Source organism: Kockovaella imperatae (assembly GCF_002102565.1).
Source record: "Kockovaella imperatae strain NRRL Y-17943 chromosome Unknown BD324scaffold_15, whole genome shotgun sequence".
NCBI lineage: Eukaryota > Fungi > Basidiomycota > Tremellomycetes > Tremellales > Cuniculitremaceae > Kockovaella > Kockovaella imperatae.
Genome location: NW_019028955.1, coordinates 310,220 through 322,613, shown reverse-complemented (window position 1 = coordinate 322,613; position 12,394 = coordinate 310,220). Strand labels below are relative to the sequence as shown.

At 51.4% G+C, this 12,394-nt stretch overlaps 9 protein-coding genes across 9 annotated transcripts; 4 read left to right on the top strand and 5 right to left on the bottom strand.

Moving 5' to 3' along the window:
- Positions 1-94: 94 nt before the first annotated feature.
- On the bottom strand, positions 95-595 carry BD324DRAFT_683656 (hypothetical protein; the record flags this gene model as incomplete). Its single annotated transcript, XM_022019197.1, has 2 exons — positions 95-243; positions 293-595. 2 exons carry the CDS (start codon positions 593-595, stop codon positions 130-132), a joined length of 417 nt encoding a protein of 138 aa, XP_021868508.1. The 3' UTR covers positions 95-129.
- A 452-nt stretch (positions 596-1,047) lies between these two features.
- Positions 1,048-1,530, top strand: BD324DRAFT_683655 (hypothetical protein; the record flags this gene model as incomplete). Its single annotated transcript, XM_022019196.1, has 2 exons — positions 1,048-1,270; positions 1,359-1,530. Coding segments are annotated over 2 exons (340 nt in total), but the record flags the coding sequence as incomplete, so codon positions are not given.
- On the bottom strand, positions 1,516-2,313 carry BD324DRAFT_683654 (hypothetical protein; the record flags this gene model as incomplete). The annotated part of the gene is made up of 3 exons (XM_022019195.1): positions 1,516-1,675; positions 1,737-2,054; positions 2,104-2,313. 3 exons carry the CDS (start codon positions 2,311-2,313, stop codon positions 1,583-1,585), a joined length of 621 nt encoding a protein of 206 aa, XP_021868506.1. The 3' UTR covers positions 1,516-1,582.
- Positions 2,314-2,614: 301 nt separating this feature from the next.
- On the top strand, positions 2,615-2,990 carry BD324DRAFT_653494 (hypothetical protein; the record flags this gene model as incomplete). The annotated part of the gene is made up of 2 exons (XM_022018660.1): positions 2,615-2,839; positions 2,892-2,990. The coding sequence occupies 2 exons, from the start codon at positions 2,615-2,617 to the stop codon at positions 2,988-2,990; spliced, it is 324 nt and encodes a 107-aa protein (XP_021868505.1).
- A 485-nt stretch (positions 2,991-3,475) lies between these two features.
- BD324DRAFT_653493 (hypothetical protein) lies at positions 3,476-4,039 on the top strand (the record flags this gene model as incomplete). Its single annotated transcript, XM_022018659.1, has 4 exons — positions 3,476-3,484; positions 3,580-3,670; positions 3,809-3,900; positions 3,947-4,039. 4 exons carry the CDS (start codon positions 3,476-3,478, stop codon positions 4,037-4,039), a joined length of 285 nt encoding a protein of 94 aa, XP_021868504.1.
- Positions 4,040-4,108: 69 nt separating this feature from the next.
- On the bottom strand, positions 4,109-6,020 carry BD324DRAFT_637171 (hypothetical protein). Its single transcript, XM_022016976.1, has 7 exons — positions 5,907-6,020; positions 5,534-5,823; positions 5,297-5,464; positions 4,818-5,231; positions 4,628-4,752; positions 4,514-4,577; positions 4,109-4,451 (listed from the first exon to the last, which is right to left on the bottom strand). The coding sequence occupies exons 1-7, from the start codon at positions 5,938-5,940 to the stop codon at positions 4,269-4,271; spliced, it is 1,278 nt and encodes a 425-aa protein (XP_021868503.1). The 5' UTR covers positions 5,941-6,020; the 3' UTR covers positions 4,109-4,268.
- BD324DRAFT_637164 (hypothetical protein) lies at positions 6,021-7,688 on the bottom strand. Its single transcript, XM_022016975.1, has 5 exons — positions 7,221-7,688; positions 7,057-7,162; positions 6,869-7,001; positions 6,244-6,783; positions 6,021-6,196 (listed from the first exon to the last, which is right to left on the bottom strand). The coding sequence occupies exons 1-4, from the start codon at positions 7,535-7,537 to the stop codon at positions 6,506-6,508; spliced, it is 834 nt and encodes a 277-aa protein (XP_021868502.1). The 5' UTR covers positions 7,538-7,688; the 3' UTR covers positions 6,021-6,196; positions 6,244-6,505.
- On the bottom strand, positions 7,689-11,431 carry BD324DRAFT_637159 (OPT oligopeptide transporter protein-domain-containing protein). The gene is made up of 13 exons (XM_022016974.1): positions 10,973-11,431; positions 10,706-10,889; positions 10,473-10,640; positions 10,285-10,414; positions 10,207-10,223; positions 9,847-10,150; positions 9,629-9,792; positions 9,502-9,574; positions 9,059-9,435; positions 8,872-8,993; positions 8,348-8,813; positions 8,104-8,287; positions 7,689-8,038 (listed from the first exon to the last, which is right to left on the bottom strand). Exons 1-13 carry the CDS (start codon positions 11,039-11,041, stop codon positions 7,828-7,830), a joined length of 2,469 nt encoding a protein of 822 aa, XP_021868501.1. The 5' UTR covers positions 11,042-11,431; the 3' UTR covers positions 7,689-7,827.
- On the top strand, positions 11,338-12,150 carry BD324DRAFT_637157 (hypothetical protein). Its single transcript, XM_022016973.1, has one exon. It carries the CDS (start codon positions 11,626-11,628, stop codon positions 11,854-11,856), a length of 231 nt encoding a protein of 76 aa, XP_021868500.1. The 5' UTR covers positions 11,338-11,625; the 3' UTR covers positions 11,857-12,150.
- The last annotated feature ends 244 nt before the right edge of the window (positions 12,151-12,394 follow it).

The window sequence follows — 12,394 nt, the reverse complement described above, 5'->3', positions numbered from 1 at the left end:
TGCTGACGACAGGTGACCAAACGATACACTACATAGGACTGATCTACCAAGGCTGTGAGGGAAGCTGGACTCAGTGCCGCGCTGAGCGGCCTCTCTAATGTCATGCATGTGAATCTCATCCTACGAGCCTCAAGGCTTGCTAGAGCTTCCACCAAAGCTTTTAGCCCATTCCATCAGTCTCTTGCGGATGTTGGATCGGTTGGGTGCAAGCTGATCACCGACTTGTTTCTTCGTGATGCCGAGCTGAGGCAAGTCAGCGAATCGTTAAAAACCTGACAGCACGCAGTGCCACGATCGGAAACTGTAACCGACATTCTGTGCGAGTATTGACTGCTGGACTCAACGTATTGGCCAAAGCTTCCCTGTCAACATGCTCGATCCCAGCCGCAATGATAGCTTCTGCGAAGAGGGCCGATTTTTCCGCGTTCCAAGAGGAATTGCCCCCGCCTGCACCATTACTAGCGGACTTCTTGGGCGACCCAGAGGTCGATCTCGCCTTCTTCGGCGAGGGCGTCGAAGAAGGTTGATCGTCGGAGGGAAAGATGTCCTTGGAATCAGGTGTGTACGAAGGAGAGGGAGATCTTTTCAGCGCCATATTGCCTGGATAAGAGATGCTGAAGCTGATCGAAAGAAGAGGAGGGCGAGTGGCTTGACCCAAGTTGTGCGATGGTTGATGACCGTAGATGAGACTGGAGAAACGAGGGCGTACAGCGATGCTGACGATATCACCGGCTATATAGCGTCACGTCGTCTCGATACTCCTATCGTTATCGAGGCACGCCTCATGGTTACCTCTCGCCAAGCAGCCCATCCTTTTGCCAAATTTTCTTTACTGCTTGACAACGGCAATGTAGGCGATGATGCTCACTCATCCTTCACGGCCTCGTCATGTCGACAAGTAGACTCTCAAAGCTGTCCAGGCCACACTCCTAAGAGCGTCTGTAGTGCCTCGCTACCCACATTCAATAACTACTATTTCCACTCCCATCTCACAGGCCAATTCATTGAGCTGCATTCAACTGCCACACCTCGAGTCGTATCCGCACTCATGAAGCGATCTGCGTCTAGCTCTCCCTCACCTTTCTCTCCTGACTCAACTCTCACCCCATCGAAAGCCATCAAGTCGGAGACATCTTCTTCGCCTCATTCTGCCGCAAAGAAGGGATGCAGCAAATCCCCAGAATGGGACGCTGAGAAAAAGATGGCTCTCGTGGACAAGATCATCTCGACGGGATTGGCACATTTGAAAGCGTCAGATGTGGCTGATGAGGTATGTATGTATGAATGTCTCCTTCATTTCCCCTCCATCTCTCGGACTTGATCATGTCGGTAGTCCCTGACTATACTACGCTACCTAGATCGGGATCACAAAGAAGCAATACGCCGACGCAATGGGCACTGGTCGCACCAACTTGCGATGGAAGCTTGTTCAAGCTGCAGCAGACATGGCGGCTTCAGGCAAAGTGCGACATTGAAGAGTCAAGTGCATAGCAGCGTCCGTAACGAGGAGAGATAGCTCCCAAGTCATGCATGTTTACGGTACTCGCAGAATCAATTCCTCTTTCACGCCATGTTCGATTCCTCACTCTCCCTTCGCGCCCTTGACTGCTTTGCCTCGGAGGTTGTTCCGATTGGGAACGAGCTGATCGATGAGCTGCCGCTTACTCAAGTTGAGCTACAAAGTGTCATCAGGAATAGTGATGACAAGGTCGTAGCACGTGAGAGCTGCGACTCACTTTATCAGCCAAACTGTCGAGTTCCGCTCCCTTGTATCCAGCAGCGATGATCTCGTCTATGAATATTCCTCTCTTCTCTGCCGTCCAAGTGCCGTTTTCCTGTGCTTTGGATCCAGTTTTCGAAGTCTTGGGCGTTTTCGAAGACTTGGTGGCAGTGCTATTGGACTTTGGCGTCTTTGGGGTGGTGGGAGAGCTAGTGTCCGACGTCAGGGTCTCTTTCTTGATCTTCTTGGGAGATGGACTGTACGCCGCCGATTCCGAAGAGGCCGAGCTGGGCGCGGGAGATGGAGTCATCGAGAATGATCGTTTGATAGGCATCTACAGTCTCGTCAGCTGGCACAACATCGTCTTTGTGCGGCCGCCTCACCGTGAACCGGCAGGGTCTCGGAGGGCGATGAGCTGGGTATGTTGAGAGATACTCGATGTTTGCTGGAAGAGGGAGAAGTGGGATAGGAGAAGTGGAAACTGAGATGACCTCTGCTAATGTCCAAGAACAGGTCTTGTGGTCGCTCCACAGGCTCTCGAGGAGTAGTCGCCAGGACAACGAGACGATAAAGAAAGGACCCTCAAATCCCATGTTGCTGCTTGACGACCATGCTCGCGACTCCGGTACCATGTCCACGCCGTTTGTGCCCGGCCTAAGAAGAATAGATAGGTCGCTAAGCAGGAGGCTGATGACGTTTGCGAAGGCCCGCAGTAGCGATGTGGGGAGCTATATCTAACCCGCCTCGTATCCCATCTATCCTGACCATCTTCGTCTTCACATCAACAGTCGGTTTCTCAGCTCACTCCGCCGGTAGGTCTATTCCGAAGCTATCTTTCGTGAGTCTGGCCCTACCTATAGTGGAGACATTCTAATCTAGCCCATAGACAACGTCATGAAGCGTGAAGCATCCCCTTCAGACTTCCTCATGTCGTCCTCTCCAGACATTGACACATCGAGCAAGAAGGCCAAGTCAGCCAAGGACAAAGCACAACACGGAACCTCATCTGGCTCTGGAGCAGGAGGACCAAGCTGGACAGCAGAAAAGCGGGAAACACTCATCGCCGAGCTCATCTCACTCGGAATCAAAGCTGGAAAGCCAACAGAGATAGCAGCAAAGGTGAGTGCGGCTGTGCCTTCAGGATCGCCCGTATACTGACATGCAACACCAGGTCGGCATCACTACTCAGCAGTTCAAAGATGCTACGCAGAATGGCAAGAACAATCTACGAGCCAAGGTGATCAAGGCTGCTGGAGGGTTCGGCAAGTGAACTAGGCAGAGCGGGTGGCAGTGGTCGTCACGAGTGTGGCTGATGTTCTACGACAAAGCGAATCTATAGGAGCTGCTGCTGGACCAGACGTGCAGTCGATGATGCATGATACTGTCCCTGATTTCAGACTGAGGGACTTGTCTGCTCCTGTCACACGATGCGAAAGTGCGGCAAGCAACGGAAGGGACGAGTGAGATATACTGTACATAGCACAAAGCCGCTTCGTGGTCATCGCGGGTCAAAGTAGGATTAGCCAACATGAGGTTGTACCTTGACAACCGGGTCTCAAGGATACAACGAGGCAACATTAGACTCCATACCTCTATGTCTTGATGACGCTATCCATGCCTTGCATCCTGACAAGCCGAGGCTTGTCTACAAAAGCTTCTCTTCACCACGAACATTGCCCATCTTCTCTTCATCTTTCTTCCACTCACTTTCAACTCTTCCCACAAATCCAGCTCATATATCGCCCTAAACATACAATGCCCAGCGTAGGTAGCATTGGCGAAGCCAATGAGTGCTCGACTGATCATCCGATTATCTCGCGTTCGATCGTATTTGTTGCTGACGAGATTTTTTTTCACAGGTCAAACGATCCGCCTCGGAAGACTCGCTCGAACCTCATACTCCCCCACCTTCCTCCCCTACCCACCCCACGCCTGCCGTCAAAGGCGAAGGTACTGACTCCTCCGACAAAGACTACTCGCCCAACCCAGACTCGAAACCCAAGAAGAAATCTATCAAAGGGAGGTCGGCCGGATCACCTAAGACTCCAAAGGCGAAGAAACAGAGAGCCGATTGAGATCAGCAGCAAGGCGAATGGACTCCAGAGAAGAAGGAAGCGATCGCACAGGAAATTATCCTCGCCGGTATCAAGGCAATCGATACTACCGCGGTGGCAGCCAAAGTGAGTGCTGGCCGGCTGCTTGGACGTTTAGCGCTGATCGGGTCAGTACGACCTCACCCGGACTCAATTGGCCAACGCTTTAACTCCAGGCCGTTCCAATCTACGGCTCAAGCTCATCAAAGCCGCTCGCGACTGTTAGGTTTCACGTTGTGCCGGCACGGAACGGAGTTTGGGGCGGCGAGATGATTTATATCTGCGATTAGAAGCTGTATGCATTTCAGCGGAGGTTTATACACTTTCAGATTAGTCGAGTTACACATAGAGTGGATGATCTGACCCCGTCTCCAGGATCATCGCTGCATTAAGTATCGATACTGTAGTCTATAAGGGCATTCGGAATGGGATCGTATTCGGATACAGGTTTGGACTCAGGCAGGAGGAGCAGGTACAGTCGGTTTCTGTGAACCGAGCTTGAATCGAGGCATGAACATTTCTTCGACCATCAATTTCTGAGCCTTGAGACTCTTGACCATGAACTGAGGTACGAGCCAAGTCCCAAAGATCGGCAAGTCGAGCGTTCCAGCACCCGCGGATTTGCCGAGGGGAATGAACTGCAATGACGGTGGTCAGCTTTCGGAGTCGTATTCGCAGGGGCAGTGACGGTCAGGCTCACCATGGCTGCTGGGCCGCCTCGAGAGTATGCTTTGAGCGATTTACCCTTGATGGCGTTTATGACGCTGCAGCGCGTCAGCAAGAGCGCCTTGCCCAGACGATGCACACGACTCACTTGACGGCACAAGCATCGGCATCACTCTGTGCGCCTTGAAGCGTCTTCCACCCTGGTGTCGAACAACAGTCTCCGATCGCAAAGTAGTTATCGGTGAGTGGAGATTGAGATGTCTTTGAAATGACCTGCGAAACGATTTTGGTATTAGGACTTGGTACAGCATGACAGCGGCGAGAAAAAGAGTGCGCACCTGAAGATACTCGTTGACTGCGACGAGCCCAGAAACAATAGCTCCGGGATCGACGCTTTGGACCAGTCCGACGTTTGGCTTGTTTCCGATACTTTGAAAAACGTAATCCGCTTCGAGAACTTTGCCATTCTTTGTCTTGAGCTTTTTCAGCCCATTCTGCAGACCAGTGGAGCCATCCCATTCGCCTGGTCCCGCATCTGAAGGTGATGGTATCACGACTCGGTCATCCAGGATGACATCGATTCCCAACGCCTTGAGTTGTTTCTCCAATGAGACGGACAATTTGAGCGCGGTCGGAGGATTGTTGTAGGAAAAGTGGTCGTTGGTGGTTGAAGCGGGAGCCGAAGATGGATTGAGCACATGGGAGGCATTGTGGACGATAGTGATGGACTTTACACCGGCATCCTTGAGCTCCTTTGTCAAGCAGTCAGTACGATGGTCGGTTTTGGTCCCTGCGCTTAATGCCCTAAACTACTCACCCCGGCCATTTCCAATCCTACCGCTCCTCCTCCAATGATCACCGCTTTGGTCGCTCTCTGCGCCTCTGATTGGAGCTGTTGCAGTTTCTGAGTGTAGGCTTCCATTGACATGCCAGGTTCTGGTCGCATGGGGAACCCTTGAGACGCTCCGGTTGCCAAAACGCATTTCTATATGAGAAAGATTGGTTAGTCACCGTGCACGAAGGTACGGATGGACTCTCCCGGGACGGAACATACCAAGAATGGGACCTCGGAGGAGCCTTCAAATGCTCTTTCTAAGACGATGGAGTTCTTTCTGAGCTCGACGACCTTGCAGCCCGAGATGACTTGATGCTGAGAGCCACTTGGAAAGATGGATTCGGTTGATAGAGGTACAGCCACGCGTTTCTCCCATCCTGGAGTGACTGCCGCACGGAGGGATGCAAGAGGCCAAGAAGCGAAAGAGCTGGCGTCGATCAAGAGAATACGATGCGTGCGAGGAAGTTGGGGTAGTAGTGATGTGGCAAGCTGTGATCCTGCTCCGGAAGCTGGTGTGGGATAAATCGCAGAGGATAGGCGAAAGATAAGATCAGTTTCTCTGTGGTCGGGACACAAAAGAGCTGTCACTTACCGCCAACGATCACAATGTTCTGACATTCTGACATTGTCGAGGGAGGAGTTTGACTAATTGTATTAGAGTCAAGCAGCAGAGAAGTGGAAGTTCTAGTTTGGGGAAGAGAGTCGCTGTGGATAATTGTTCAGAGCACTTGCAGAGGTACATATATATATATTGACCAGCAGCCTCAAAGATGCCTCCAATGCCCAAAAAAAACAAAAACAATAGACGGACGATGCCGTAATAGTTTGGTTAGATTTCCCACAGCTGACTGAGATTTTTAGACCGACGGGCGAGCAAACCCTCTGCCTGCGGTGAGTGTTGGTTGCCGAGATTACAAAGAAAAACTCACTCAACGGCCACCAACCAGATCGGCAAAAGGCGTGGCGTTTCTTTGCTTGGAGGATCCCAGCCAGCCGGCCTCAGGCCACGTGAACACAGTTGGTGTGGGTTTCCGAGATCAATCGGATATGTTTTTGGGAAAGGGTGCCTGAGATTCCTATGGTGACCGCCGGGGGTCCGTCCGACGTCAAGGAAATAATATAATGTTCTTTGGCCGCTGAGTGCCGCGCTCTAGATCTATCCTTGTCTTCCCGCGTCATCTTTACCGTCCCTTACCTCCCCTTCTTCTTCTTACTCGCAGACGACTTGACCCGGTCATCCATATCATCGTCCGAGTCTTCAGTGCCAAAGCTCATCTCCAGGTCCATCAATTCCTCCCAGTCTCGCACAGATTGCCATCTGGAACCGCCCTTGGCGAGATCGCGCCACTGCTCAAGGGCAAGTTTGGCATTCTCAAACGATGTTTGTGGATCGGTGATCTGATTAGATAATACTCGAAGATGGGCAAGCTGAGTATGATGGTTTGACAAAAGGGGCGAAAGAGAGTCCACTACAAGGAGTTGCAAAGGCGGCGCGTGACATCAGCGTCCACGAAGGAGATAGACAAGACTCCCTGACAGCCCGTTTCGACATACCAAATGTTTCAAACGTCCAGCTGAACCACATCGGCTGTTCCAGCACGAACTGCCAGCCCATCGTCCGATGAGCTTCAAAGAAGAGCTTGTCAGCTTGATCGATCAAAGCTGAGAGTTTGATGATCAGGCGGTCCTGTGGGAGCCATCAGCCTCATTCGTCGAATGCCCTTTCTCAAAGCTAAACTGACTAGTTTGCGAAGGACGCCGTCCATCGCTCTTTGAGACTCGTAGAACATTTCGAGGTGTTCAGCTATGGAGGGTCTCTCGGATCCAAGTGGAGCGAGCAGGATATTACTGCGAGGATCCACGTCAACATAGTTACGATGGACACGCGTGTTAAAGCTAAATTTACTCCATCTCGGTCGCTTGATCCACGCATCCTTTCCCAGCTTTCAGCCCATCGACGAGCATGATATCTTCCCATGTTGAGCACAGTTTCTTCACCTCGTCTAATAGCAGCTTCAAGAACCGGTGATGGGATGTCTCTGCTTGTCGTGAGGGTGTCCTTTGCGACCGGTCATAGGCCGTATTGGCGTTTGATTGTTTCGGTGTGGATGGGTTACTGGATGTAGACCTCGGTTTTGGAGATGAAGAGGAGGAAGGTGAGGAAGGCGAGGGAGATGACCCTGATGCTTTGCCTCGAGGTTGGAGCGAAGCGAGTCTGGACATGGTGAGTGCGTGCGGACGACGACAAGAGCTGGACAAATGCAGTGAAGCAGCAACATGAGAGAAAAATTTGATCCCGCTACCGGGCGTTCACGCGACTGATTTTCGGCGATGAGAGAGAGTGAAAGATACACATTGCAGGCATTTCAAGCGAATGCATGCATACACAAGCCCCCGTGTTCATCGTGTCTACCATTCTCAATTCATTCAACAACTATATAGACAAAAGGGCATTCACAACGTTCCATTCCAACAGATTACGCCCCTAAATTCTCCTTCTTTTTGGGTCTTGCTCAGAAAGGCAAGCTGCCGGGATCAGGTCCAAAGTATCCCTTTGCCGGTAACTCGGTCTTCAGGACACAAGCCGTACCTTCACAACCCTGGTACGAGACGTCCGTACCCCACCATTCGTAGGTAATATCGGGGAATTGGACCGAGAAGAAGATGATGACTCCAGCTATGGCGATACCGGAACTGAAAGCGGCAGCAAGGACAAAGTTGTATCTGTAAAAGTCAGTCAGTACGTTGTTTTTTGGATTGTGAAATCTTGGTACGCGGTGTGAACTTACTTGGACCAGAAAGCAAGGTGTCGCTTCTTCATGTAAAGCCAAGAGAGACAAGCGATGGGGATACTAGGCCACATATAGGTCAAGTTGTAAGGAGCCCATTGAATTCCTCCGTAAAGGAACATGACCGGGTGAAGTTGTCGGAAGATTCGGACGTTGGGGAACTTCTTTCGGAGCCAGTACATGACTGAACAAGGGAAATCAGCCCCCAAGCTTCTCGCAAGAACGGATGAACGTTTTCACTCACCGATGGGGAGGGCAAATCCAAAGGGGAAACCGGACAACAAGGCAACGTATTGACCACCGGGACCGAAAAGCTTGGGAGGTCCAAATGTACCCCAGAACACGGCAGCAGTGAAGAAGGTGTTGATACCGGGACAAGTCATGTCGAAAGCGGCTTGAGACGTGCAGACGTTCTTGATTCCAGTCATTTGGAAGTTGAAGACTCCGGTGCAGACAAAAGTCGAAACGGCCACGGCGATAATCTGAGCCGCAAAAGTGCATCGGGGAGGAATCTTGAGGTAATGAGCGACTTTAAGATCGTTGGAGAAGTAGACGGCTTGAGCGGTCGTAATGTATCCAAAAGCCTTGAAGAAGTTCATCGAAAGAGCGTTACCAGGCTCAACAGAGCCTCCGATCAACTCGGCAAGAACGTTCATGGTGACTTGAAGACCGGTGATGGCAGTGATCATACCGACGGGAATGACGAAGAGCTAAAGAGGGCAAATGTGTCAATTATGACAGTCTTCATGCGGTCAGGGAAACCCTCACCAGAGCAAGGGCGATACCGTAAAGAGGGATGGCAGGCGACGAGTAAGTGTCCCAGTGTGCGAGCGCAGCGACTCCAGTAGCGATAGCCACCAGGAGGATGATGAGGAACCACCATTCGGGAACTGTGGAGGTTTGAGACGTCAGCGACTGATCCTCCGTCGACTCAAAATCCCCCGGGCGGTCTCACCCTCTTTGTATTTTCTCATCAATCGCATGTGAATATCGTTGGTGGTGATATCATCTTCATCGATCTCATCTGAAGCTCTCCTGAACCTCAGACTCTTGTAAAGACTCCTAAAGCCCATCTTGATTTCGTGTCGGTGGAAAAGGTAGGCGTAAGAGACAGTGGCGGCGTACTGGGCAAAGAAGAACCAGTAGACCACAATGTTTCCAGCCGCCATCCAGGGCTGAGAGTATGTCTGATAAGCTTCTCGGTCAAAGAGTCCCTTGTCATTGATGACACGCTGAACGTCGAAACGAGCGCCAGTATTGTCAAAGACTTTGTTACTGTTGATGGGCAGGTAGGCAGTGTGGTATGCGTTTGTCCAGTACATGACGATGATGCTGGAGAAATAGGATGAATCAGCCCCAATGTTCAATTCAAAGTATATCAAGCGACGCGGAACTCACATGAAGAAACCTAAAAGCATACCGGCACCAATGTTGAGGGTACTGAAACTGGGAATGACGAGCGGGTTCCAACCTGGACAATTGTCGTCAGAAGACTGTAGTTCCGGCACGTGGGAATGAAACTCACCGAATGCAGTCAAGTTGTTGAAGTCAAACGTGGGGAATGGGTTAAGACCGAGACCATTGTTGCTTCCAGTGATCAAGTTGAGCGGAACATTGGTCGAGTTGATCCAGCTGATCCAGTTGAATGTGCTCAGGGCAGGGAAGATGAACGATACGATCCAGAACCAGCTGGGGAAAAGGGGGAGGTGTGAGCCTTGATTTAGCTGGCGTCCGGGGACTCACACAAACATGGCTCCGAAAGCGACGGAGAACAATTTGAGTCGAGACCAAGTGTAAGTCTTTCCAAGAGGTCCAGAGACGGAATGATCCTCTTTCTTGTGGAAGGCCTGATTCAGAGCGATAGTGACGAGGGAAGCTGGCCAGACGCAGTAAGAAGGATAGACGAGGAATCGTCTGGCGAGACCTGCTAGACCGAATCCACAAAAGTTTGTGGCGATACCGAGGAGAATCTGGTAGGCGAATTCCTTGGCGTAAGGTTGGTTAAAGTATTGAGGGAGGTACTGGGACAAGATGATGTTGGTCGTGTCTGATAAGGAAAAGGTCAGCGAAACCGGCAGAGTCCCCAAGTGTCACGCGGCTCACAAGGTGTGTTGTATCCGCTTCAGGGGGACATCAGTATATTCATCTCCTCTGATAGTAAGAGGGAGGGGCACCACTCACACAGTCGCCATGATGGTGATCAACATGTGCTCCTTTCGGTTGAAAGGTCCAGGGTTCATACTGTATCGCTGACCGCGGACAGTAAGACCCCAATCAGGCAGGAATCGTTCGAAAAGTTTACCACCGGGGACTGAGATGGGAAATGTCAGGAATGCGTCTTTTGAGACTTAAGAAAGCCCATCACTCACAGGCAAGCAATTGAGCCACCTCGGAGGTAATGTAAATGGCAGGTTGTCGGAGTTCGAACAACTGATTAATGAATGAACCAATGACGACATATCCGATACCCAATGTCCACGTTCGGAACGTGAACACAGGCAGCTCAGGCTCATCAAAGTTGTCCACGACAGCTCGGACTGTGAACAGAACGTCAGCCAGATGACCATCTGTCATGTCGGGGAGGGGGGGGGCGGTGACTCACCCTCAGAGTATGGCGAGTTTTCAGTGACGAGGATAGCCTCCAACTTCATCTCTCTGATGAGATCGGCATGCTTATCGGGTCGAGCAGCGATATCGGGGTTCTCGAGGAAGAGGTTGATACGCTCGAGGACGTCAAAGGAGAAGTTTTGATCATGTTGGTGGAGAGCTCGTGTCTGGGTAAGGATCTATAAAAATGGGTGAGCCCAAAGACTCAACATGATTCATCTCGCAGCAAGTGTGGCACCACCGCAAGAAGAGTGAATCTCACATGTTGAGTTCGCTCCAAGGTCATTTGATCCAACAAGATCTCAGTCGCCTCCAGATCTTCCTTGGTCATACCGAGGTCTTTAGCCTCGTGACCATCTCCCTCGACATCAATGGCAGAAGTGACGAGGATCTGAGTTGAGGACGGCAGGCAAGCAAGCAAGCGAGAGATCAGCGCTGTACGCCACTTCCCTCTCTTCCGACTGCACTCACGTCGTCCTCTGGCATGTACTTTTCCTTTTCTGAACTGTACAACTCTTGCTCACTTGCAATGTTTGGTTGGGCACCGAGTGGTGCCACATTGTCAAACTCTGCCTGGCCTTTGACCATGGTGAATCGACTTGTGAAAGTGAATGACTGGCTGGGAAGGGGTGAACAAGATACATTCCTTCGTCTACTTAAGTATCCTGCCTCTCTCTCTCTCTCTCTCTCTCTCTCTTCGGAACCATCGCTCCGTGTTCGCCTATAGACCCGGCTGATAAGCTCGACATCCTACATTGCACTGATAGCGCCAATATCTGGCTGCTGGCCCCCTCATTCTCTTACGCTGATCTGGTATAGACCTTTCTCTGTCACAGACACGCGGTGACTACCGTTGTGGCGCATTAAATCCCATCGTTGCCAAGAACATGAGGAAAGTTCGGATGGTGAACCCATATGGTGCACTTTTACACGCCGTGGCGCAACAACATCTTCATTCAATCGGGGTTTACAGGCGCAGCAGCTGCAGCGGCGTTGAGGACGGGCGACAGAGCATTGCATAACGGGTGGGCTGCTATCGTTATCTCCTGGTGGCTGAGGGAGGAGGGCCTGCTGTGGCTACAAAAACGATGCCAAGAAGAAGAACAAAAAAAAAGAAATTTTTGTATGCCAAGACCCCCGTCCTGAAAAAGACCGGGCAGTGAACCGGAGTGTGGCAGCTTTGGACTCAGCTGCTATCAGAGAGCTTTGCAACGGCGTATTGAAAGATACACCATGCGGAGCTATGAGTCGGAGTCGGAGACGAAGGTTGTTGGCGGTTCTTGGCTAATAAGTCAGGGACCATCGACTGGTCACACCTGAGGGTTATATGACTAGCTATCGGATCCTGGGTGGTTGAGGCCAAGAGAACATACATAGCACGATATGTAGATCCGGCGAGGGAGGGGGGGCGCGAGAGAGAGGGAGAAAGAGAGTAGTGGCAGATGAACTGCTGATATGAACTCTTGGTTTTGGAGATCCACGAGGTGACATTTACTTGGCTGTCGAGTGAGTTCCTGGATGGCGAGGACGTGATAGGGGCTGTGCGGTCTATGGGGAGCCTGACGCCGTTTGACCGATTCAGCGTTCCGACGGGGTCGGAGTAGGGTGTCTTGGGAGTTGTGGGTGAAGATAAGACCCATTAAATGAAGGAGTCTGTGTGGGGGGCTTCGTGGGGGGGTTTCCA